Source organism: Corvus kubaryi, unplaced genomic scaffold (genome assembly GCF_017639235.1).
Source record: "Corvus kubaryi isolate FWS band 111438036 unplaced genomic scaffold, C.kubaryi_AGA036_p1.0 37352, whole genome shotgun sequence".
NCBI lineage: Eukaryota > Metazoa > Chordata > Aves > Passeriformes > Corvidae > Corvus > Corvus kubaryi.
The window spans coordinates 3,548,949-3,573,079 of NW_024581114.1; the positions used below are offsets into that span (position 1 = coordinate 3,548,949).

Here is a 24,131-nt window from a genome sequence, read left to right on the forward strand (position 1 = left end):
TGTGCAGGCTGCTCCAGCTGCATCAGCAAAACTTAGTAACACCTCACTCTACTGCATCTTCCACCCAACTATCATAAAGCACTCAGGTGTCCATTGAATATTCATGGGTCTTGTTAAAGTAATGAAGCATCATGTCTACTTTATTCATGAGGAAACTGAGGTGAAGAGAGACATCCCTATTTGACTATGGAAAAGGTGTGTGGACTTCCAACTGTAATAGCCCTGTGTAGCTCCTACAAATTGCTGGTGGTAGAACTGGTAAGCTCTAGTTTATTCAGTCATCTTATCCCGGCCACAAGGATGTCTCCTTTAAAGTGACTATCAGGTATGTGAGAGGGTGGAAGGATGAAAATTTCATTCAACTGAGGAAAAATTCTGTCTCAAGTTCCTGGAAAATTCTTATTAACTTCAATATAAAATCATGTCACTTTTCTGTGCTAAATGGAAACATCTTTCATGAAGCAGGACTTGGACTCACAATCTGCATTGCATGAAAGGCTTCAAATAGAATCTACACAGAGAAGGTTTAGAAATCCAGGTGTATGATGTGCAGGATAGAAAAATGAAGTTACTCAAGCCTGCCTAGAGGGAAAAATTTTTTTCAGAATAAATGTACAATTTCCTAGACTCTTCCTTTCTCTGTTGTGCTCTCAATTACCTCCAGTAACAACAGAGAGTTTCACAGCATGAATAAAATGCAGGATCAGGCCCAATAATTGCACTGAAAACTCCACCCACTTGAGGGTCTCAAAGCCCTTTAAAAAATCAGTTAATTAAGACTGACAGCCCCCTAAATAAACTGCAATAGGCTACAGGAATCCTGGTTATTTGAGGCTCTCTAAATGCCCCCTGAAGGTAAAGCCCCTGCTGCTGTGTGGAGACTGCAACTCTTTATGGCTGGAATCAGAAATTCAGGTCGTGCGTTTCCACTGGTAATTCCATTTCTGTAAAGGGTTCTTTTTCCTAGAAAAACAATGAAGGATTCCCCCATGGACAGAAATTGTGTGCAGCAAGAGGAAGAAGCAAGTGTGATGTGTTCCTGAGCAGACTGAGCTTGACTCTGCAATCTTTGGTCTTGGTTCCACGCTTTGCTGGTTTATCTCACTGGATAATCCCATTCCTTTAACCTGACTCCTAGTTTGCACCTGTGCTACATTTGCTTTGCACAACTGAAAGAACCTTATGTCAGACTGCACACAAAGAAATGCTTTTCTCTAAACATATATTTAAACCACATATTATTATCCTGGAGATTTTCAAGTGAAGTCTCCATTGAAAGAGCATTTCCCTGATCTGGGACCTTCAGAACGACTCGTGACCCCAGAGAGCAGAGTTACTAAATACATTTGCTCACTAAAGAAAGACCTGTGTATTTGGAAACACTAAAGGGACAATACAAAGGAACAAATAAGAAATCAAGTTTAAAAGGGAAAATCAAAACCCCAGTGTAACAGAGAGCCAATGGAGAAGAAAAGTGACATAAAGATAAATGCAAAATTAAGTAACACAGAGGAAAACAGTGGTAAGAAAGAAAGGAGGTGGGAGATTACCAGGCAAAGTCACTTTGCCCTCTCTTGAGGGTTATATGGCCTTGATGCATGTAATGCCCAGAGCCAAGGGGGTGGCAATAGCTATGCCTGTAAAACCTATCACATAGCAGAATATTAAAGCATGGCTCAAAGGGTGCCCTGATCTCTACTGCAGTTGTATACAGCCACAAAATTAATCTTGGTACAGTAGAATTTATCATGTGAAAGAGAAATATATATTTGAGATGATGTATAATTTAAGGAAAAAGTAAGGAAAAAGAAAATGTGCATTATCTAAAATAAATATTCTAGAACACAGTAAAGGGGACTCTGTTAGACACTATTACTCACACCAGAAAGACAGAAATTGATGATTTTGGCTTAAAACTTCTAATTTTTTCTTCTCTTTCATAAAAACAGATTATTCTCTCTCTCCCCAAATGAAGGAAAACGTTTTTAAGTAAGTAAACAAAATGAGTAACTATAAAAGAGGAGAGAGAGAGAAGTTGCCAGGTTCTGGAAACAAAAACAAAACAAAACAAAAAAACCCCAAAACCCCCCAAAACCCCAACAAAAAATCACAAACAAACAAACAAAAACCAAACAAAAAAAAGAAAAAGAAAAGAAAAGAGATCTTTTGGAGCCCTCCTCTGTCTAGAAAGGATGGGAAGAAAAAAGGTGTCAGAGGCTGCAATATATTTCTTCAGCCAGTTCATTAAATTAATTCGTAAGCAGTGGCTCTGAAATTATACCCGATGAAAAATGGTCTCAAAATTTAAATGGTACAAACTCATCTTATTAGAGGCAAAACATTAAAAAACAAACGCATCTCTTCCCCCCCTTGCTCGCTATCGCAGCTTTAATTTCTCTTGGTGGGGGGAATGAAAGGCGTTTGATGGATGGCTCTTACCTTATTCATAAGCGAGGATAAAAGAGATGAATTTGCCGAGACTGTGTGGCCATTTGATTCATTACTGAAACACACAAACCAACAGGGTTTAGTTAAGATGTGCACAGGGACTGTGAGCGCTGAGATTAATCCTTCTCCCTTCAAGCTGCCTCGCTCCTCACCTACTATATCCAGAGGAAAAGAATGATGCCAACCCTCTCTTGGGCAGGCCAAACTCACTTACTTGTGATAGCCAAGAGGGAGAGAAAGAGGGTCCCAGGTCTGCAGAATTTAGTTCTTTCAACTACTAAATGGCCCAGACCTCTTCCCCCAGTGTTCACTCCATCACACTTCATTTCCTAGCTCATGACCTCCCCCAGGTTTTACCCCTTCACCCCCGGTTAGAACTTTCAGAAATATCACAAAATTACCACAAAAGCAAGGGGGATGTTGATGAAGGCTCATACTGCCAGGGATATGGGTCCCCTGGGCAGTAAGGAAGGCAAGGCAATCAATCCTGCACTGAAAGCCAGCCTTAGGATCTCTGCAGTTGGCTCCAAGTGCTGGACTCCAAAAGGGAGGCTTGTTTAAATAAGGTATGGACAGGAATGGGTACAAAGGTCACAGTGGAGCTAACTTTTCCCCAGGATCAGCTCCTCTGCACTTTTTCCACACAGCACAATCCCCAAACACTCCTGTTTCTCAGTAGAGATGCTGGGCAAGTGGGACACATGCTTTGAAATAGATGCATTCACATCTGCACAACCATCACCATAACTGCAGACCAGCCTATGCCAGATCCAGAGAGGAGTTAGCCTGACACCCAGCTGTTTTGTGTGTCCAGTTTCTCTGGAATGTGCTTCTCTTAGCCCTGGTTCAACAGACTACAGCACTGCAAATGCTGCTGCTAAGAGTGTGCTGAGGTGTGGCACTGGGGCAGCTTCAATCAGCAACTGATGACAAGAGGACTAAGTGAAAATAGCTTTGCCAGTGGCTCGACCTTCAGAAGGGAGCACAAGAGGTGAAGCTCTTGTTGAAGAGTCAGTAGGTGCCTGTGAACCCAAAAAGCCATCTGGAGAACATACACTTGATGGGGAGCAGAGTGAGCCTGCCTGCCTCCAGTTTTGGGGTGTCCAACTCAACCACTGTGAAACTGCCTTTCACCAACATGCTCTGTGCTCTTGAATTACAGGTATGGAAACTGCCCAAAGCCTGATGCTGGGAAGGGTTGAGCGTGTCTGCCCACCCACTTCTCTCACCCATGGTCCTTGATGCTCAGGTCCAAGCTGTGCTCCTGCAAGGGGTCCTGACTGGTGGCAGATGACGGTCCCATGGCCTCCGCAGGCTCCTGCTTCACCTGGACTGGATTGAACCGTCCGGGAGGTGCTGGTTGTCCATTCCCTGCTCAAGAAAGACATCGAAATTAAATGCTAAAAATAAATTAAAAGCGTGGGTCTAAAATGAGGTTACAATGGCAAATAAGTAAGTTAAATCATTGGCCTCAGTGCCTAAATGGAAAAAGCAAAGAAAAAGTGGGGGGGAGGGAAGTACTGGGATTGCTGGTCAGCGTTTATTGCCAAGTTGACATGATGGGTTCTGACGTCCACTCCAGTGTGGAAATTCTTCAAGTGATAATTATTGCAAAATTATGTCAAAGTTGTCCAGGCTATGGGCCCTTTAAAGGAGAAGGGCGGAAGGAGCGTGGGGGAGACCTGATTCTCTGCACAAACTGTCATAACTAATTTGCGGGGCTGCCTCTTAAGCGTTTATTAAAGACTCTGTTAATGCTGAGGCAATGTGGCAGCTTTCGACTGCTAGTCAAGCCCCCTTCCTCGTCCCCAATCCCAGCGTTGCCGTAGAGACAGCGCTGGCCCGACACTGCGCCTGCCCAGCAGGAGCATCTGCCCTGCCGGGACTATCGAAGGTGACAGCAACGGGACCGCTTCAAACTGCGCGACCTCCTGCCACTGCCTTCTCCGTGTCCCCACAAAAAGGGGGAGTGCTTCTTTTTAGGGAGGAGGTTTAGTGCCGAGCCCATGGAAGAAGAATTCAGATTGAAGGAAGAGAGGAAAAGAGGAAGGGGTGGGGGAGGCAGGAAGGAGAACAAATTAAAGAAAAAAAAATTAGGAAAAACAGCAAAGAAAAAAGGAGGGGAAAAAAGTTGCTGACAGGAACATGTCTGCAGAGCTTTTTTCCACAATCCCCAAGTGACTAAAATATTAATTTACCCTCCGGCAGTACAGCTGACGGCGAGCTGCTTCTCAGACAGCAAGTGGCATTTTATTAAAAAATAAAGGAAAATAGTTCCCTCAATGACCTTTCTCTGCTTTAGGAAACAATTTTTCAAACAATAATTTTAAAAGTATGTGAAAGTTCCCCTCCCTCTTTAATCAGATCACTTCCTTCTACTCCCCCGTTTGCTCTTGGGAAGATGGGGCCATCAGCAAGTGCTCCCAGTCCCATGGGCTCCGGGCTTTCCACACCCCAGGAAGGAGCCTGGGGACAGCCCAGTGCCTTGGGGTGCTGCCAGGCACAGCCTCCCCTTCACGGCCCCTTGCTGCCCACCATGAGCTGATGTTCAGCAGACTAGGGAGGTTCCCTGTGCTGTCATGGGAACCCCACATCCATCTGTCAGGGCTGGGATTGAGCCATGACCTGCCTCGGGTCTAGGTGGCAGCAGGAAGAGCTCTGGGCTGCCCCAGGGGACTTCCCATCTTTTACCCCTCAGGTAGCGCAGGGAGAGGGGAACACAGCTTGCAGGAACTGACCAAAAGGAAGGTCCCATTTGTAGACTGTACCAACACTATCCCCAAACCCACAGCTGGGACAACAAAGCTGAAGCACAGAACAGCTCCCCAGCTCAGAAAACAACTGGCCATGGGCTACAGGACCTTCAACACCAGGCCCAGCTAAAGCTCGGTACAGTCTAAGTAGAGTCTGCAAGTACTGGCTAAAGTATTTTTTTTCATTTCCATTTGCAATACAGTGCCCCTCTCTTTTCAGCCTATAGACAATTACACATGGCAACACTCTTCAGCTCTGGTAAGAGCCTACTCCTTTCATGGGCAAAGATGTTTCTTGCCTCTCTTCTGGCCACGTGGGTATAGCCAGGTTCCACAGAAAACCATGCCAAGACTGCCCTCTATAAGGGTTAATTAGATAAAACCAAATTTATTCTCCCATTTATTTCCTTTTACTACCCCCTCCCCAACTGCAGTCCCATGGACAACTGGGTGGCTTCTCATTCACTCTCCTCCAAGTCATCAGGCACTGCTCTGCCTCCCACCGCTATCACAACTGATGAGGTAACTCACCTGCTTCAAGTGCCACAGAGGGCTTGAGTGCAGCTGCTGCCAGCCTGGCCATCATAGGAGAGATTAATCCCTTGCTAGCAGAGATCCTTTCCATTATAGAGGCTGCTGGAGCAGGAGAAGAAGTAGCCACTGGATCACCAGATCCTGAAACTGCCTGGGATGAGGAATCTGTAGGAGCAGATGATGTTGGATTGGTGCCAGAAGAACCAGCAGTCATCAGATTAGCCGAGCTGGCAGGAAGTGGTGTGGAGACCCGACTAGGGATGATGGGAAAGAAGGATCCAGCTGTTCCAGGAAGGGCTGAGTTGGAGAGTGCCAGGGCCAAGGGTATATTGCTGGGAAGAGCCTGGGAAAGCAGGCCAGAGATCTTTGTGGCTGGTGTCATGCTGTTGGCAGACTTGGTGGCCTGTGAGGAAGCAAGCTCAGCCGCAGAGGAGGGTACAGCTGGGACGATGAGAGAAACGGAAGACTGTTGACTGGTTGGGGAGGCACTCAGGCTGGAGTTCTTGGAGCTCATGGCAGAGAAGTCAATAAGGTCATCGTTACTGGACTCCTCTTGCTCGTTATCCTTGGAGCCCAGGAGTGAGGCAGGCAGGCCCAACACTCCTGAGCTCCGGATGTGCCGGCGCTCGTGTTTGCGTTTATGGGAAGTCATCTGGCTGGTGGAGGTGAAGGTGAAGCCACAGCCTGCCCTTATGCAATGGAAGTGGTTGGTGGCCTTGCTGTAGACACAGCCCTCATACTTGCATTCCTCGTACTTGTAGAACTTCTTGAAGCCATCCTTGGCATAGGCATCATCTTTGATGTGGTAGCTCTTGTGCTTCTCAATGTCACACTTGTTCTTGAAGGTGAATGTACACCCAGGTCTCCTGCAAGGACATCGAGAAGAGGGTGGTTGGCTGTGTAGGCAGAGCTGCTGTGCCCTGCCTCCCTCTAGGACAAGGACTGGGGTCAGAATGAGACAACTGCCCCAGCTACAGAGGGGCTGAGGAGTTGTCTGTGGGTTAACCTGGGACACCCAGGCAAGCAGATATGTTGCCATGTGGGAGAGCTGGGAAGCTCACTCTACTCTGCAGAACAGTCACAGGAACATGGGAATACAGGCACCCTCCACTAAAACTTCCAAGAAAACAACAGGTAAAGGGGACTAAGGTACAAACTGTGCTTTCCTTCTCTTCCTGAGAACATAAGAAGAGCAGTTGTGTACAGAAGGCTGAGTCTGGCCCCAAAAGGGATCAGCTGGCTGGAGAGAACCCTACCATGGAAGTGCCATTAGCAGTGTATTAATGGCCTACTTCAGTTGCGCTCTGAAGAGCACTGTGATCTCTTTCCCAAATGATTCTAGGCTCTATTTTCTAGTGGGTATCGTCTCCTCAGATCATACTCCTGCCTTCAGAGTGGTCTGTGGTATGATCCTGGAAATCATGTCTGCCCTAGTATATGAGCCCTCTCAGGAGCAGTACTGAGAAGGTCACAGCAGGGCAAATCAAGTCCCTGTGCATACTCCTGAAATTATGACTTGGCAGAAGGAGGCAAACAGACCACACAGCTCTGAGGCAGGACTCCTCTCCTTCCCTGCTGTCTCACCTGCAATGGAAGTGAGTGGTTTTCTGCCCGTAGAACTGGCATTCCACAGTGCCGCAGTCCTCCGTGGCACGGAACCGCTGGAACCCGTCGTTGATGAGCTGCGTGTTCTTCTTGTGAAAGTTCTCATGGGTCATCACATCAGAGGTGCTTGTATAGACCTTGTTACAACCCACCTACCCCAGGCCCAAAGAGGAGTCATCAGCACAGCACTTTAACAGCCTGACATTATTACCAACAGCAATAAATACATGAGCAGCACACGTATATTTAATAGTTCCATTTGTGTGCTTCTCCTAGGGGTTTTAAGTCATCACTTTAATTCCCAATCTAAAGACTGATAGAGCATAGAGCAGTTGTGGAAAGAAACAAAAACCTAACCCAAACCAACTCTCTGGGCATGAAACAGCAAGAAAAAAAGGGAGGATCAGAGGGATAAAACACCAGCTCAAGATAATCATGCCTGCTTGGGGAAGCAGTTAGTAGGGTTCCTGCTCTTAAAGAGAGCAGAACACTAACAAATGCTGTTGCTTTTTGTTATCTTGGAGTGACACAGAACAAAGTAGGATTTCATCTATTTAGGGAATACAAAATTGAGTGGGAATAAGTTATTTACTTCTTTAGTCCTTCTGGGAGGTAAGGCATGCTGGTGCAACATGAGGCCAACCGATCCTTTGAGCTTGTAATAAACAGTTTCATTCTAGCAAACCTTAAACCCCATGTTCAGCTGATTTTAGCAAACTGGTGACTTTTTTTCCCTGTCACTGTTCAAGACTCCTACTTCAATAATTTTAAACTGGTGCAGCGAATGAGAATGGTGTGACGAGGATGGAATGCTGAAAACCTGCTTTCCTCTGGGTAAAGCGGGGCAACTTTGCCATATTGAGTAAAAACCCACTGGAATCTGAAAACGTCCTCAGCCCTGCTGAGGGAGGATTTTTTTCTTTTCTTCTAGCACAACATGTGCCAATGCCTGCACCATCTCAGAAATGAAGAGAAGGAAAACACCACCCCTTAGTTCAGCCCAGGTTGATTCAAACAGGCAATAACAAAACCCATGACAAATACCCAAGGAAAAAAATAAAAAGGATCTCCAGCTATTTCCAATATAAAAGAGCCTCTCTCTCTCCACACTGACACCTTGAAAAAAGACAGGCCCTGCATGGCATTAAAAAAAAGAATTAAACAAAAGCGTCCTTAGGAATAATTTGCAATGCAGCTCTTGGTGCGAAAGCCTAAAAAAATGTCAGTTTATATAAACAACTAACTGAATTTTAACCACACCAATTATGGACATAAAGAAAAAAACCCCCATGTGACGGATGGCACAAATTCTGCCATTTAAGCAGTATTTTCTTTAATTGGGAGTTTATATTCTGACACCTTTCCTGTAAGACACTGCTTACATGGGCATTACTTTACTGGGAGACGGTGGGCACAGGATGGAATTAGCCATATATAGTTGTGTAAGCGAGGGTCTCTATTTGAACTCGGAGTGACTTAAAGCTGTGAAACACTCCTCGTACTCTAAAAAAATCAAACAAATCCCACCCTGCTCAACTGAAGAAACTAAACAACCAATATTATGGAAGCGTAACAGAAAATGTCCTTGAGAGAAAGACACGTGAAGTTCCCAATTTATCAAATGCTGTAAGCACATGCTTCAACCAGCCCCTATTCAGGACAGAACTTGAGTGCATGCCTAACATTTAAGTATGTGCTTAAGTCCCATTGACTTCAGAAAGCTTACCTGACTTCAAGTTAAACATACGCTGAAGTCTATCCTAGCAAAGCATTTAAGCATGTGATTAAGGCCTTGTGACTTTAACTGGGGCTTTGAACTGCTGGGACAGGTCAGGAAGTGAGCCTGACTTTTCAGACCAGAAAATCTGTCACCAAGGCTTGGCTGATCACTCTGTTTGTAACTGCAGCACCTTCTCAGGGCAATGGTTTAGGCCACAATTCTACCAAAACAAGTACATGTCAAACCCTTGAACCTGAGGAATGATCAGGGTAAGACCCAAACAATGTGGCGTGTTCATGTCTAAAACAGTAAAGGCATCACAATGACATCTGTGCAGCAGCTCCAGCTGCTTGGCTGCCCCTGAAACATGGCCAGCCTACACCACACACGAGTGCCACTGGCGAAGGACATGGAGAACCAGGGGTGCTAAGTGTAGATATGTGACATTAAGGTTTAATTACTTTAGAAATTGATTATGGAGGAAATTAACCCAGTGCTAAAGGGCAGATGTGCCACAAGAAAGTCTAGTTTCAAGGGAGGGAAAGATTAGATTTGAGTAGAGACAGTGCGGTGGCATTAAAGAAGTCTCTGAGTCTCTGAGAATGGGACTTACTTGAACAAGTCCAAGACTGTGAGAAAACCTTGAGACCTGCTTTGCCTCACTGCATGGACAAGGCTTCTAAAAACTGAGAATGGGGTGTGCCTTTGCCATTCCCAACACTTGGCAGGACAAGTGCAGTGAGGACAGGGCATAGACTTGTCAACAAGGTTCCTGCATCAGAAGTGAGCAAGACAGGCTATGAATGTCGTCCCTCTGCTGTCCCTTAGGACAGCCCAATGCTCTCTGACAAGGGAGCGCTGGGTGGCCAGACCTCAGAATCCTGCCAGACCACCCCAGAAAGGACCTGGCTCACACAGAGGCTCCTGGGCTGCTGTTACCTGCATGCAGTGGTAGTGAGTGCTCTTCCCGTTCAGGTGGCAGCCGTGGTAGTACACGCTGCAGTCGTCCAGGGGGCTGAAGCGCATGAAGCCATGCTGCAGGGAGTTATCACGTTTCTTGTGCATGTTGTAATGCCGAATCACATCCTGTTTACTAGTGAATCTCTGCAGAGATACAGAGACAGACAGTGAGACACACGTGATGCCAGTGGGTGAGTAATCCTGGGGGCAGGGTGGGTGTCTTTTGTTGTTGTTAACAAACTTATGGGACCAGGAGTTGAAAGCTTGGCAGTAATCACCCCAAGACTAAAGAGGAATTGTGTGCATGTATCTTCTTGGTAAAGGGAAAGTAAATACACATGAAAAGTTCTAGAGTAAACATGACACTGGGGTGATGCCCAGAATCTGCTCCCTGCAGCTTTAAGACTGCAGTTCTTCCAACATAATTTTAGCTGCTACTATCTCAAGAAGTGCTATAGTTAGAAAGCAAACCAGTGAACCAAACAGCCTACAAACAAGTAATCCAAGCTTCCAAGTCACTCACTGTAGTGGTTAGCAAGACACTGGCTGCCACATTCGTGTTGGACTAGAGACTGGGAAAAACCCTTTGTTCTTTTACACTGTCTTCCCGTTCTAAGTCTCTTGCGTCCCCTAGAAGGTAGGATGGTTTTATTAGGAAAACAGGGACACAAAACCTTCTTGAAGTCACAGAGAAAGATACTTTTCTACAGAAAAAAATAGAGCTCAGAGCTAAATCTGTATGACCAGAGTATCCTTTTCATCCTCTACCTGCTTGAAGCAATGAAGGGGTACCCCACTGTCAGAGCAGGCTAAGTGCCTTTAAAATGAAGCTTTTTATTTCTATTTCCCACAGACATCAATATTTACCACTGAAGGTGAGAAAGTAAATCTGATTTTTAAAAAAAGAAATCAATATCCATTTATTTTGAGCAGTAATTGAAAAGGCCTGTATTCTAATGTTTAACAACTTTTCTAGTCTGCCTCATAGGAAACAAATGATTGTCGCTTCCACTCTTTCCTCCTATAATATCAATCCTGATCAATCTTGTTGGTATTGGCACAGGAATATATGGATATAGATTTCAACAGAAATCCCTTGGAGGCTGGAGGTATGATTTCCCAGGGCATACATACAGGATTGCTATTGCCAATCATTGTTAATTTGTGCCCACTTATTACAGAGCGTTACTTATTCTAAAATATATCTCAGCCATAAAATAATTTGCATTTTAAAAAGCAGCCTAAATCCTTATTCCCTGCGAGACCAGACAGCTCCTTTGCAAGTAGCTTCCAGACTCCTCAGGAAATAATCATGAGGCCAATCACAATAATAGGTTTTTCTGTTTTTCCATCCTTTGTGTTTCTTTCTGGTGCAGGGATATCTGTGTCACAGTTGGGATAGACTCATCTTGATTACTCGATGCTGGGCTAGAAGGACCAGTACGTGCATCCCGGACAGAAACTCTCCTTTGATCAATAGAAACCCACAGCCAAGCCCAGCAGCTCCAGATCAACTTCCTCTGCTGTGGCCAGACTCATCCCGTGAGACCAAAAGGTCTCCTAGGGCAGGGCTGAAGTTGTGTCTGGTGCACGGCAGAGGCAAACTCTGGGATTCCCGCTCACGCCATCAGCCTGACCACAGAAATGCCAGTGTCAAACTCCCGGACCTGGGTAAGGGTAAACAAACACAGCACGTGACCTGCTGGCTTGACGTGGATGCCCTGGCAATCCTCCCAGCAATTACAGCATTGCTCCTACCCCCGCGCCTTCCCCACAAATCCCGCACTGCTGCTGGTCTTACTGGGTGTTTTGTTGCAGATACTGCTGCTACAAAGTCACTCAGGCAGCAGGAGGGAAAGAGACAGACTAACAGATCAGCATTCCCTAGTTTCAGGCACAGTTTGTAACGCAGCACGATTTACACTCTTGGTGTTTCACTGATACAAATGTGGAGTAGTTCCCACTGACTTGAGCTGATCTATATTTGGCTCCTCGTTGTAGCGGTCTGAGTTTGGTTAAATGGTATTAGATTGAGTTAAATGGGAGCAAAATAAAGTTGTGTTAAATTCAGAACATATCTTGTCCTCTTTCAGAGCAGCAAACTGAAAAGGCATGTGCATGCATGTGGGAGGAAAGCACAGGAGGACACACGTTCACCCCTGTATGCTCGTGCTGGTAAGTTTTGGGCATTGCTCTACCTGGTAGTTGCACTCTGGGTCAAGGCAGTGGTAATGTTCTCTGTACTGGTACGCGCAGTGTATGTGTCCACAGTGCTGACTGCCAGAGAACCTGCAAACAGGAGAGGGAGAGAGAATAAACCACTGTCCTGGCAGCAGTGCCTGTAAGCAAGGTACAAATGAACTAAGTGCTGTTCCTGCCTTCAACTCACACGTTTATGGAATTAAACCCCACCTCCGTTATCCCCTCCAAGGATGGTGACCCTCTTGCCTTCCCTTGCTTATTTGGCACTATTTAAAGGTGCTTCTTGAGCCGGATCACTCAGGTCTTGTACATCCCTAATCTGTCTTTCCCCTTGAAATTCGTCTCTGTTATCTAAGTTGTTTACTTGGGGAAGCAGAAGGAAGGAGGGTTCCTTGAACTAAACACCACACAGTTCTAGAACAGAGTTTAGATACCACAGCAGCAAGTTTCAGAAACCTCCCATGACAGAATGAGACACATACATGTTGGGCAAATAAGGATTCTAAATTTTAAGTGTAAGCCCATCTATTAGGACATCAGAAAAGTTGCGCATAGCAAATTTGAAAACTCCTGACATACAGGGTGGCAAAAAACACCAGAAAGACAGAAATGCCATGTAATACCTACATACAGTCAGTATGCAGAATTTACTGACTGACAGACACACCAGGAACTGGCACAAGGGGATGATCTAGTAATGGGGTAATCAGTGCAATGAACTCCCTCGTGTATACTCTAAAGGACCCTAGAAGAGCCTGAAAGGGAAAAGCAGTGGAGAGAAAGGGACTCAGAGGGGAAACATTCAAAGATAAAGTACCATCTGCTCAAAGGTTCCTCAAAGGTTCCTCACGTCACTTAAGTGCTAAACACAGCAGGAGTGCATATGATAAAGGGCATGGGAAAGAAATGAGGAAGGGCAACAGATAAAAAAGGAAAATGAGAGGAGTGAGGGTGTTCTGGGGCAATCGAGGAATGGGGCAGGGGCAGGAGCAGGGAAGATTATGGATCATTGTAAGGTGAGGTAACATGAGGCTACAGGACAGAAAAGGTCTGGATGAAAAGCAATACTAAATAAGCCATTTCTGAAGCACAGTAAGGAAGAGGAGGTCAACTGTGGAGACAGCAGGGCCTTTAGGAGATGGAAAGGGGACTTAATTGACAGAAAAGATAGACATTGCTAAAAAATTAAATGACTTCTTTGCCTCAGCATTCACAAAGGGAGACAGGGACAGATGCCAGGAGCAGACATGCCTTTCCCTGGGGAAGGAGAAGAAATACTGCAGGAAATCAGGATCACGTCAGAACAGGTGATTGAGAAACTGGAACAAACCTCAGCAGCAGAGAAGAAACAAACCACAAGGCAAACAGCAGGGCTGGCTGCACAAACAAAGGTGTGGAACTGAGAGCAGAGGAAGAGATTCCTGCTCAACGCCTGGGCAACTGCTAGGCTTGTCCAGGGCAGCCGCCAGAGCCACCGTGACACTGACCAGGGACATGTGGCTCCACAGCACATGTAAGCAACTGGTCCTGCTAGTCCAGGGCTTTACATCAGCAGCACCACCAGCAGCTCTTCGAGGAAAGAAACTGCCCTGTGCGAAGCTTCCTCTCTATTCCACTGATGTGATAGGGAAGAAAGAGCAAAGGGCTGTGCAGGGCTGAGAACTGTGTGGTGCAGACCAGGCAGAGAGAAGAGGAAGATATAGACCTTGCTGACAAATACAAAGCAGTTGAAAATATTATCCAAAATGAGGCTGCAAAATGATTAGAGATACCAACTCGAGTAAAAGAAGGGCCAGACACCAAAGAGATCAGACTCCAGGAGATGAGTTACTTGAAGCATCCTAGCAGGAATAACACATGGGCTCAGTTTTAAAAACAACAGCTAAACAAGCACTCCAGCACTTCCAACTCCTACCCTCCTTTCCATGTGCCATGGAAAGGTTTGTGTGGTGCCTGCAGCACAGGAAGGGACAGACAAGTGTTCCACCAAACCATGTGCTGGGGGAAGGAGCAAAGTGGCAAACTCAGCACAAAGGGGAAGTTCTGCTCCTTCAGTGTGCAAGGTTGGGCTTCTAAAGGGTTATATTATCCTGTGTTTCTTCTGACACTTGAAACAGTTCAAAGCTATTAATTTTTAAAGCACAGCATCTGTTTAGGTTTTTCATAACAGGAAAGCTTACACACCACACATTTACTTACACGCATACACACGCGCACATTTACATGCACAGACTCTACAGTACATCAACACCCCCTTGAATTTACATGAACGTACCCACAATTTCCATGCACGTGAACAGACAGAAACACACACACCTGAAACAAGGAAACTCACAGACACACTGATATACAAATCCAAACTCCTAAATTGTCAATACAGACACATAGATTCATTTGCACAAGAACAACCCACTCCCTCTTCCTTTACATTAATCGGTTCACTTTCTTTTTTTTGGCCAGAAAGAACTAGTCTTGATCTGGCAAGAGTTGATAAATAAATAATAATAAAAATAATAAATAAAGAAGTCAGCATGCTTAGAGAGTGTTTACAGACTCATTACTCTGTAACGATGATGTGAAAGAAGAAAAAAAAAAACCCACCCCAATTACAAGGGGGGGAGGAAACTCACACAGAAATAAATATTTAAGCAAGTGCTGCCAGAAGCACCATCTGCTGAGGCACTAATAATAATAATAATAATTTTTTCTGTGGTCTTTTTTTTTTATTATAAATATACACGGAGGAGGAGGGGGAAAAACAACCCAACCCAAACTAGCTAAGTAAGAGGTTTTGTTTTGTTGTGTGAGAGAATGGATTATCCCTGGGCAGCTTTTGGCAGTGGCTTTGGCAAACTCATTAAGCTAATTATGCAGTACAGACATAAGAGTGTTGTGTCTCTTCTCCCCCCACCCCTTGATTTTAAGGCTTTAAACTGTTTTTAAAAATGTGTGTAAATTGAAGGGAAATGGCTGTGCTGCCAACGGGTGGCTTGCGGAGCCTTTTAAGCAGGATGTGGTGTCCCTGAGGTAGTTCACAAACCTCCCTCAGCTACCTGCCTGACCCAGGGGAAGGGGCTTGCAGAGCTCTGCAAGCAGTGGATGTGGCTGACGTGTTTACACAGTTCTCTTCTTGAGAGGGGAATGCGGGACAGAAAGGTGCTACCTCCTCTCCCACTGCAGCCCCTGCAATTCCTGCAATCTCAGAAACAAAAGGATGCTGCTCCTTCTGCCCCATGCAGAGAGTGGTTTAAACCCCTGCTCTCCTTCCTATATTCTATACACTCTACTACTGTACTCTCCCCCGAGGCAGTGAATTTCCACATGCACTTGAGGCATTGCTGCTTGAGGAGCTGCCTGTGGTGGTGCAACTGTCCTCTCTTCCCATGGGGTCTTCTGCCCCCTTCTCCTACATCTGCGATTTGTGCAAAAGGGAGGAAATTGAGTCACCTCTCGTTCCACTCTTGAGCTAGGAGAGTGCCATTCCCACTCTTTTTCCCTGCCAAAATGTTCCCTTCACCTTCCTAGCAGCTGACTGTCTCCCACAAGGAGACTCCCTGTGGGCTCTGGTAAGGTGGGAAAACACAGTGCACATTCCCTTCCCCTCTCATTAATAAGTGCCCAAATGCTGGTGGGAGCAAACCCTCTAGTTCTTTCCCTAGAGAGAAGTGTTTGCTTGCTTCCCTGCCTCGTGTCTGACTGGATACAAGGGGCTTTTGTTGGGAGCTTTCTCACAGTACAGATGGAGGATTCAACTGGCTGGGGGCAAAGCCTTGATGGACCCTTTCTTTATACCATGAGCTCTTAACCAGGCAGGTGGTATGCAATCATCTCCTCTGTCCCTCTGGCTCTTGTGGCATTACTCACTCCGTCCCACCCCAACAGCCTTGGGCTCCCTCTCAGCATCGCTGTCCTGACCTAAGCATGCCCACAGCTGTGATAAGGTGCCCTACTCTGCACCTGATTCAGTGAGGGTTTCTCAGACAAATGAGCTGCAAAAATTTTCTAGGATAAAACATCCCATGTTGATGCCAAGAGCTGCCTGAACTCCAGTCACTTGTGAATTTCTCCAGCCTAGATTCTCAGATGTGAGATATTCTCTGCTTGCCTCCTGCAGACACCGGACATGGTAGAGGAAAAAGGCAGTGGACAGAAAAAACAACAGTCAAGAGGCAGAACTCCCATTTAAATCCTGGGCTTCTTCAGTGAAGCATTTTTCCACTATCTGTCACAAAGTCTAACAACTCCAGGGAGCTAAGCATGTTCTTGGCGTGACTGTATACCTCTCACAGCTACTGCTCTCCCAAGCAGGGGGACAGAGCAAGTACAGATGCCATGGGAAATGGAAGTGCCAAAGTCTGGTTTAAACACTTGATCCAGACGAGACCTCGTCTCTCCCACCACCACTCCACCTTCTTACTCCCAGCCCTCTCTCCAGGAAAGTCAAAAGTTTTGCCTACCTGGCAATATACTTCTGGTAAATATTTACGTCTTCGCTGACGGCTGGTTTGTCAGTGGGTAATCCATTCCTAATGAGAGACACACAGGGCAGAGCTGGTTAACAGGAACAGGGCACAGCATACACTTCTTGTTTCTCTCACACACTGCTGACAGATCAGGAGAGAGGGCCCAGGGAAGGGTACCAGCAAAGACACCCGTAAGTTTAAATTCCCTCCCCTTTGCTCTTCAAATCCCATACCTTCTTTTCCTAGGGAAATATACAGGCTGCCTACCACCCTTCCTGCATGTTCCCTCTTTGCAGGATTCAGAGCAGCTTGTAGGAGAAACTGAGACCAACCACAAAACCTGTTTCTACAGAAAAAAATAAAAACGCCTATACAAAAAAGTAAACAAAAAAGTTGTTTGCAAACAAACACCTCTCTGAGTCACCTGGCAGTGCTGCCCTTGTATGCACGGAAGCTCTGCCCCTGGCTCAGCTGCAGGAGAAGAGGCTCTGTGCCAGCCACGTTGTGAGCTACTGCCCATTTCCCTGTGGCCAGCTGCACTGGAACAGTGGCTCCAGCCCCTGGATGGGGCTTCAAATGCCTCTTTGTTTCACAGATACCCCAAAACTCCAACAGACAGATTATGTATTTTAATCAATGAGAAAAACACCCCAACCTGGGGATAAGCCTGGATTATTTTACATCATTAGGAAGTAGACAAAAATAACATCCTGAGTGAGTTCAGGAAGAGGGAAAATGAGATGCAGGGCCAGACTCGAGCCTACCCAAGAGATAGGGCCACCCCAATGCATCCCCAGACAGGCTGCACACCATCTTCTTTGTGTTCTTTGTCTGTGCCCAACCTCCACTCCTCCTCCTGACAGCTCTGCACCCCGGTTTAAACAAGGACACTTTTGCACAGAGTTCACTTGAAGGTAGACAAGTTCAGGGCAGGTTAATGGCACTTGATGTAAGAAAGTTTAAACCCATGGCAAGGGTGTATGTGCAGATGTGTGAGAGTGAAGGGTAATTCCTGTCAGGTTATTGAACCTAGTGGGGACTGGGAATGGGAAGCCACGGCCCAGATACTGCAGTCAGCACTTCCTTCACCAGCACAATTAACGGGCTGCTGTCTTTTACCATGGAAGCCTGTATCGAGTGAGTGGACTGAAGGAGAAGGGACCAGAGCCCATTCTGTACTGCAGTGTGTGATCAGGACATGGGAAGTGCCAGGTTGAAGGTCCTGGTCATCCTCCATTCCATGATGCCCTGGTTGAGGAAGTCCTGTGGCCAGAGGAAGGATCACCATTGTGCTGGCAAACCCACATCTGGCAAGAGGCAGGAAATATGCAAGAGAAAGGAAAGCAAACTGGGATCCCAGTGCAACACCACAGCAGATATAAGGCCTGCTTATCTTGCTTGTGCCTTCAGGCACAGCTCTACGATGGCGAGTGAACCCCAGGCAGGTGAGTGTTCTGAAGACACTTTGGGCACAGAGTCTCGGACCAAGTCACCCATCACAACAAGGCACTGAGTCTACGGGAGTATTTACAACACTGTGTTTTTAAGTAATACGAGTCCCTGCCTGTCATCTGGGGCACGTACAGGTTCATTCTGAGCAGGACCCCGAGCAGACCCTGAACATCCTGAGCAGATGCAGATGTTAATAATACTCTGCCCTTTCCCATGGAGCTCTCAGTTTGTCTGCAGGCAGTTGATAAACAACCATTTCACGTGGAAGACAGGTACCATTACATGGCTCTGCCTTCCATGTGGGGAAACAGGGAAAATGGGTGATGCAGACTTTGCTGGGACTGCAAAGAGCATTCAGCAAGGATTTAGCCCAGGGTGTCCTAGGTCCACATACCAAACACAAAACAGCCTTTTTCTGCACCAGAGGACCAAGCAGTAGGGTAGGTATGATGGCACAGAGGGCAGGACAGAAGGCCCTGGACTTACTAGAAATGACCCCATGGGATTCACACTGCACAACAGCCCCAGGTTCACAGAGAGAAACAAGTAAATCCAAACCATGACATGAAAGCAAAGAAGTCTCTCCCCTCCTCCCTGCTGCAGCCTGACATACACATGTATCTCTTCTACAGCTCCCACCTCTGGAAGTCACATTAAAAAGTAATCCAAGGTTTGGCAAGGCCTTCAGATACCTCCATTCAGTCAATGGCATCACTGCAGAGACTGCTGGCAATGCATGTGCAGGAGGCTATTAGTGGTAATTGGGCTAATGAGTTTGCCCAGTCTGAGGGGTAATTGAATCACCTCTGTTTGTGCAAGCAAATTGAGAAGACACAGGCCTGGCCCCACAGAAGTAGGTATATGCCTAACTCCTATGGAAATTGATGGGAATTAGGCACCAAAACATCTTCTGAGTTCTGGGACAAACAAAAAGCCCCCTCTTGCTAATAGTAAAGTCAGAAGAGTCATGCCTTTGAGTTAAATGGAAACAAGAATCAGGTTCTCCTACATATACATCCAGATGCCTGGGAAACCAAAGGAAGAAGAAAATAAAGTTGTTCCAGCCTTGACCTTAAGAGTGCTGACAGCCCCACGTTCCCTCCTCTTTCATTTCAACATATGAACTCAGGAGCTATTGAACTCCAGATTCACGGCTATGACTGCTGATGGCAGGTCACAGCCTTAGTGCAGATCAGATAAACAGAGATTAAGGTGTAAAAGAGGAGCAGACACTTCAACAGAGAGCAAAGAGAACCGTCCCATGAACAGTGCAGTATTTATCACCGCAAGAACTTGGATTTCCCACTGAACCACACACAGACTTCTGGTATGATCCCCCACTAATACAAAGACAAGAAAAGTGGGAGGACACTTACTTTACTGTAGAGACTGTTCCAGTTGTGATGGAGTCTGTCTTGGAGAAAGTTGATTTCAGGTACTCAGGAGTGTTGAACGGCAATGAGATGGACTGCTCTGGCCCGGCCACAGGGGTGCTGCTGGGGGTACTGGTGAGGGAAGCAGGGGCCAGGCTGGGGACTGGAGCTTTTACTGGAGTAAGCTTCTGAATGTTCCTCACATCGTACTTGGAAGGCCGGCCTACCTTGCCTGTCTTGAAGGCAATGGCTCCTCCCATATCTGGGTTTCCCTCCCCAGGCTTGAAAAGGTGCAAGTACTTGACGTTTTCTAGGTCATACTTGGAGGCCTTCTTGTAAGTGTTGCCATTTTGTGGCCTGATGCTCTCACCCGTCTTCAGCTTTTGAATGAAGAAGTCATATTTGGAGGCCCGTGACATCAGGCCCTGCATCTGAGAACTGCTGGGAGAGGGCAGTGGCAGGATAGTGGCTTTGGTCTCCGTCAGCATGGAGGCGTCTGGACCTGGCACCCGAATGGGCTGTGCCAGCACTGAGGAAGGTTCTTTGCCCAGCTTGGAGCCCAGCTCCTCAGATTTGGCCAAGTGCATGGGCCATGAGAGTTGCTCTCCAGCTTTCAGTTTGCGGATGTACTCCTCGTACTTGGAGAAGCGGGCTCGTTTGCTCATGGCATCTTCGCCGGGGAGAGAGGCAACAGTTGCAGTGGCCTCTGAGGTAGCAGCGTTCAGCTTGTCAAAGCTGATCTTGCGGGCCAGCTCATCCCGCATGTTCTGGTCGTCGTAGCCGAACATGCCCAGGAACTCGTTCATGGTGGTGGCGGCGTAATCCCGCAGTGATGAAGCTTCCCCTGCAGAGAAACCAGAGCAGAGAGTCACACAAGGCACTGATTTTTTTTCTCCTCCCATACCAGCACTAGAAGCAGGGGGGCGGGGGGAGGAAGGGGAGAGGGGAACATGATCTACTGACGTTTGGCTCACTTGTTAGGTTTTATGACTCTTAAATTAATTTGTTTAAAAAAAAAAGTAATTAATACTGGGGTAAAATAAAAAGAGTTCATCAATGCCAGGAAAATCAATTTCCTAAATGTTCTAGCCGATGGCTTTTCAGTACATTAAACAAAGTTTCATAAATGTCTCTGCACTCTTGCCTTGGTCTAATATGAAGAAAAAGTAATTTTACTGGAAGTGAGACCAATGCCAATACGCCGAGGTTTGTACAGATCTGTCCTTGTGTATGTTTATATATGGAAGGAGATGCACAGAGGATAGATGGCAGCATGTGTAAGAGGGAAAACCCACGCAAAAATGCTACGTGTGTTGGTGAAGAGCAAGCAAGGCTGAGAGCAGGCAGGACAGCATAGTCTGAAATGGGTAAAGGGAGACGGGCACGGCAATGTATGGGGTAGAGCAGGAGGAGGGCAGAACAGAATAGTGCAGGGAGGAGGAGAGCAGCAGAGGTGGAGATGAATCAAGGCAGGGGAAGAGCAGCAAAGGCTGTCTGCATGAGAAACTTGGCAATGAGGAGTAGGGGAAAGAGTGGAGAAGGCAAGACAAAGACAGGACAGCTCCCCATCACTGTTGCAGTCCTTCCCTTCGCTGTCAATTCTGTAAGGGTTCACTCAGTTTGCTCTCTCCCTTCTCCATCCCTATGACTGGACAGCTACTACTCGCCATGCGGAAAAGGGCCACAGTCCAGTGAATGCTGTGGAAACTTACAGGCAGCCTCCCAAGGAGCCAGGGACAGCTTCCAGTAACACCGGGAAAGGGGAAAGTCCACACAGGCGAAAAACAGGTAAGGAACAGCCTTTTCTCCATCAGGGTTTGGACTGAGGAGAGGAAGCTGTTGTCCTGATGTGGGCTCCACGGAGGGGGAGAAAGCCAGTGCTCTGGAGCATGGGTTGGGGAAGGGGCAGGAAGGGGTTAGTCTAACAGAGCCTGATTACAGGGAGGAAGAATAAGCAAAAGCTGTCCTTCCTTGGGTCTGTCCCTCCCTTATTCCCTCCCCTACTCCCTCAGGCAGTTTCACAGGCCACCAGGATGGGAAGAACACACACCTGGAGGTCACCCAATATCAGTGTAAAGGAGGAAATAAAGACTGCTCTGACGTTCTGGCTTGGCCTCATTTAGGCTTCAGTCTGACACAACGCTCCTCCTCCTCTCCCTCTTGCTTTCTCCTGCAGAGCAAAGATTTACTGTGTGCAGGAGTCCTTCAAACCTCCCTCGTCATCTTTACTAAACACTCGCTCTGGCTTAATGGGCAAGCACACTCCTTTCCAGGCAGCCAGCACACGGAGGTACACTGGCAGCAGAAGGGAAGTTCTGGGCATGGGGTCCCGCTCCAAACAAAGCAACACTGCCTTGAAACACAGTGGAAAAGGAAGGCACCAAGACACTGCCACAGAACAGGTCAGCAGATCCAAAAGATCCCTAAGATGCGGGGGATCTGACAGCCAGTGATGCCACTTGCAGAGGCAGGCACGTACGTGAGAGCATTTCCGCGCACACAAGAGCCTGTCAATGAGCACAGTCGAAGCTCAATAGCCATCAGCTCCCACAAATCAGTTTTCACAGGACTCTATGGAGGAAAAGACTGCCTGTGATGGGCACTAAATGGGCAAGACCATGAAGGTCACATTCCTGCTCCAGGATTGCCTGGAATAGCTGTTTCACTGCAGCACAAGTGCTGCTGTGCTGGTTCCCTGTGTACGGGGTTCTGGGGGAAGGCAATGTGAAGAACACACCTGGAGCCTGCAAGGCGAAGGACAAAGCCACACCTGCTGGGATCTGGTTTAGCCCAAAATGACCTTCCAGTTCCAGGCACTTAAGCCCAGCATTCTGCATGGGATTTGGGATGCCTGACTCCAGAATAAACACCCCGTTAGTTACAGAATGGGTGGCAATGCTGCTGTAGTGTCAGCACAACCTCATGGGCCGGTACAAATCTTACAGGATGTTAAATGCAGAACCATTCCCCACTGGGTCCCAGTAACAAGACTTGCCTGAAGGACAACTTTATCTTTCACATACAGCATATTAAAAAATTTCATTCTGCTTTAAAGCAGTTCTCCTCTTCACCTCTTTTTTTTTCTTTTCCCCACTTCCATTTCAGTGTATGACCCAACAAAAAAGAATGAACCCATGAAATCCCTACTGGGTCTAACAATTTCCTGGTTTTGTTAAATCTGCTTTCCCTGTTCTGCATTTCCTTTCTTTTTGGACCTGTAAAACAACCCCCAGCTTCCCTCATAATGCCCTGATTTCCAAGCACTGCACAGAAAAACTCTAGCCAGCCTGTGTCAAGCTGCAAGGGGAAAAAGAATACCACATTGAGGATGTGATATGAAATTAAACTATTAAATGTGATTTTTGCTAGCTTTAACCACTGCCCTGAAAGCCTATGAGTCCAGTCTTTGGTACCATGTGGCTATGCCTCAACTGGTGTAAACAGTTAGATGCAAAATCCAAGCCTACAGGAAAGGGTGGGGGGTGGTTCAGAACTTCTTTTGAGCTTTGTGAAGTCCGAGTTCAGGTTTCATTGTCATGGATTTAATCCCCAAACCCATCTTGAATTCTGCTTTTCCTTTGCTCAGATTTGGTTCCAGATGATCACAACACCCTTCCCTGATCAACAGCTTTGCCGGTGCTGCTCAGTCTTTCCTCACTCACATCTGAGACAAAGTCCTGGCCAGTTCTCACTGCTCACTGCCAGGAAGTGCAGCTCTACTCATCCAGCATGAACCCAGCATGAGCCCAGCACATCCCCTGAAGTTAAGACAACCTGCACTTAATTGCTCAGGCACCTAACATGAAGGTCAGAGGCTCCTCCAGTGGAGGCACCTTACAGCAGGGAGCTGGCTCACCAGAAGGATAGTGTGAGACTCAGTCACCTCACTTCGCATACACTTTCAGACAACGGTGAAGAGGTAATTAGTATTACCTAATCGACAGAAAACCCTCCTTGTATCCACAAACAGACAAAAATGAAGCAGGACAACAGCTGGGAAACACATCCCTGTGTGGAGTCCTGGAAGCCACAGGAAGCATTATCCCTGTGTTTTCCTCTCCCTTCCCTGCCCAGCATTTTCCTCTCCTTTCCTGTGTGATAATAAAAGGGCTCCCTCTCCCCTTGCCGCTACTCTCCATTTGTGGGCATTGCCAAAGAGCAGAGATCTGTGTGTCTCAGAGCAGCTATCATATCACAAAGGATCCGAAGCTAGCAAAAAAGGTGCTAAAAATAGCCCGCAGCAGCACACTATATATGGAAGGAAAAGCAAAACAGCCCAAATGGAGTGCAAGGTCTGAATACTGGGGGATGGGACATCCCAGACAGGGCTCTGTCCTTTATTCTGCTTGGGAGGGAAAACTCATAGACTTGGGGATACAGCATGATGAACAAGAAACTGGCACTTGGCATGTACACTCTCCTAAGTGGAATCTCCCCAGGAAATCAGGAAGAGAAAACCCTCCTGGGTTGAAAACAGGGCCAATGAATATTCCAAGAGACTTAGCCAAGAAGCTAAGAAAAGAAAGGCAGATCTGAAAGCTCGTACAGGGGGAAGCTCCTACTGACTACTTTAGCCCACTGTGTAACAGACAAAGTAGAGAACATGTGTAGGAAAATCTCC

The 24,131-nt window shown here is 46.8% G+C and overlaps 1 protein-coding gene across 8 annotated transcripts in view; it reads right to left on the reverse strand.

Moving 5' to 3' along the window:
* Positions 1-24,131, reverse strand: part of CASZ1 (castor zinc finger 1) — a 164,756-nt gene that overhangs the window by 20,865 nt on the left and 119,760 nt on the right. For all 8 annotated transcript variants that reach the window (XM_042032196.1, XM_042032200.1, XM_042032198.1 and 5 more), the window contains 8 exons: positions 19,514-20,354; positions 16,680-16,748; positions 12,219-12,309; positions 10,000-10,164; positions 7,320-7,492; positions 5,733-6,601; positions 3,678-3,819; positions 2,440-2,503 (listed from right to left, as the gene is read on the reverse strand). In XM_042032196.1, coding sequence (XP_041888130.1) covers positions 2,440-2,503; positions 3,678-3,819; positions 5,733-6,601; positions 7,320-7,492; positions 10,000-10,164; positions 12,219-12,309; positions 16,680-16,748; positions 19,514-20,354 — 2,414 coding nt within the window. The remainder of the gene's footprint in view (positions 1-2,439; positions 2,504-3,677; positions 3,820-5,732; positions 6,602-7,319; positions 7,493-9,999; positions 10,165-12,218; positions 12,310-16,679; positions 16,749-19,513; positions 20,355-24,131) is intronic.